Below are 1,535 nucleotides of genomic sequence, written 5' to 3'. Positions count from 1 at the left end.
CCACATGAAAAAAATGGCAAAGAGTTGGTAGTAGAAGATAGATGCAGATGGTTGAGCCAGAATCAGAAATGGGAACAGAGTATACATTATGTTAGCGATGCAAGCAACCACAGAGCACAGAAGAACCAACTTCAGACTGCTTACGTCACTTTGTTGGGTGAGACCTGGAAGAGGAAATTGAATAAATTGGGAAAAAAGATCCAGAAGAATCATAACGTTTCTTATTATTGTTTCAAGGTCACAGCTTCAAAGATTGAACTTGTATTAAGCAAAAAGAATCTTACTGTGGCAGTTCTCCTGATGGAGATTATTGTTATTGTGTTCAATGTCGTCGTATTCGGTTCTTCTGATTGAAATCGATGTCTTCATCAAAACGTTGAATTCCGTTCTCCAGCAAATTAGAATCAGAGGGATTTGTAGAATTGCAGTTGCATAGTAAATGTAATCCTGTCGGAGAGAAGGGTTCAGGTAGAACTTTTCGAGACTAGGAATGTGAGGTCCCGTTCGAAGAACTGGGTTTCTTTTCGAATTACAATCATCCTGATGAGTAGAAGGAGCCGATTGGTAGAATGTGATTGCAACAACAGCTCCGATGGCACCGGTGAGGTGGAGAAGCTGGAAGAGAATTCTTTAGAAATGATGCTGAATGGAAACACAGGTTAAAAATGCTAAATGGCAACTGAAGAGGCGCAAACTATCGAATAACTGCAACTTGGCAGTCGAAGGAGAACTGACGGGCCGTTGACGGACTGTCGACATACCATCGGGACCTCGGAAAACCGACTAGAAAGTTATGATTGAAAATCAACCAGAAAACGTTTTTCTAAGACAATACACAATCCTTTGGATTCGATTTCCTATTCTCTTCTCGGCCGTCAGCCCCCCCCTCAGATTGATAAAAACAAATATTCCACTACCTATGAATCAAATTAAAATCTCTGGGGGAGTTCGAGGGAAGCTCTAACTTTTTTACACTGCTTTGAACCACTTCCTAGCTTTTCCGAAGTTCTTAACTTTTATGCTCAATCGAGAAAATATATTATGAGGTATCCACACTCTATCTCACATTTTGGGTTTTCAAATTGAACCTTTGGTTTCTCCAGACTTGATTTGAATCACCTTTGTTAGGTTCCAGTTTCTTTAGGATAACGAAATTTTGTTTTTCATTGAAGACAATACTTAATAGACAAGTGACTCTTATTCGCTATTAGCTTTCTAGACTTTTCCCTAGAACAATGAAACTTCCTCGTTCCCATATTCCATGGGCGGTGCAAAAATCGTTTATCTTTATGATCCCTAAAAACTCGAGAGTGACTCAGTTACAATTTTATCATCAGATGAGTTGTGGGGATTTTTTCTGCAAATGTAGTCATATGCGTACTTCATGGAAAGGACAAAAAACAACTTTTTTCTCTAATGTGGCCTTCCAGAGCTCCGATTTTGTCGTGCTACATTGTGATGAAAAATGAAATATATAGCCTATTGATGCTCCTCCTATAATCGTCACTTTCAGTTATGATAACTGCGTTATCAGC

The 1,535-nt window shown here is 39.2% G+C and overlaps 1 protein-coding gene across 1 annotated transcript in view; it reads right to left on the bottom strand.

Annotated features, from left to right (window-relative positions):
• The window catches only part of Cbr-dct-15, a gene marked incomplete at both ends in the record, with an annotated part of 4,060 nt that overhangs the window by 1,054 nt on the left and 1,471 nt on the right, over positions 1-1,535 (bottom strand). Inside the window, one exon of the mRNA XM_045235769.1 lies at positions 285-615. Coding sequence (XP_045092407.1) covers positions 285-615 — 331 coding nt within the window. The remainder of the gene's footprint in view (positions 1-284; positions 616-1,535) is intronic.

The sequence above is a fragment of the Caenorhabditis briggsae genome, assembly GCF_000004555.2.
Source record: "Caenorhabditis briggsae complete genome, chrIV, whole genome shotgun sequence".
NCBI classification, from domain to species: domain Eukaryota; kingdom Metazoa; phylum Nematoda; class Chromadorea; order Rhabditida; family Rhabditidae; genus Caenorhabditis; species Caenorhabditis briggsae.
Note: the sequence above shows the minus strand (reverse complement) of the source record. Positions and strands in the feature narration are given on the sequence as shown.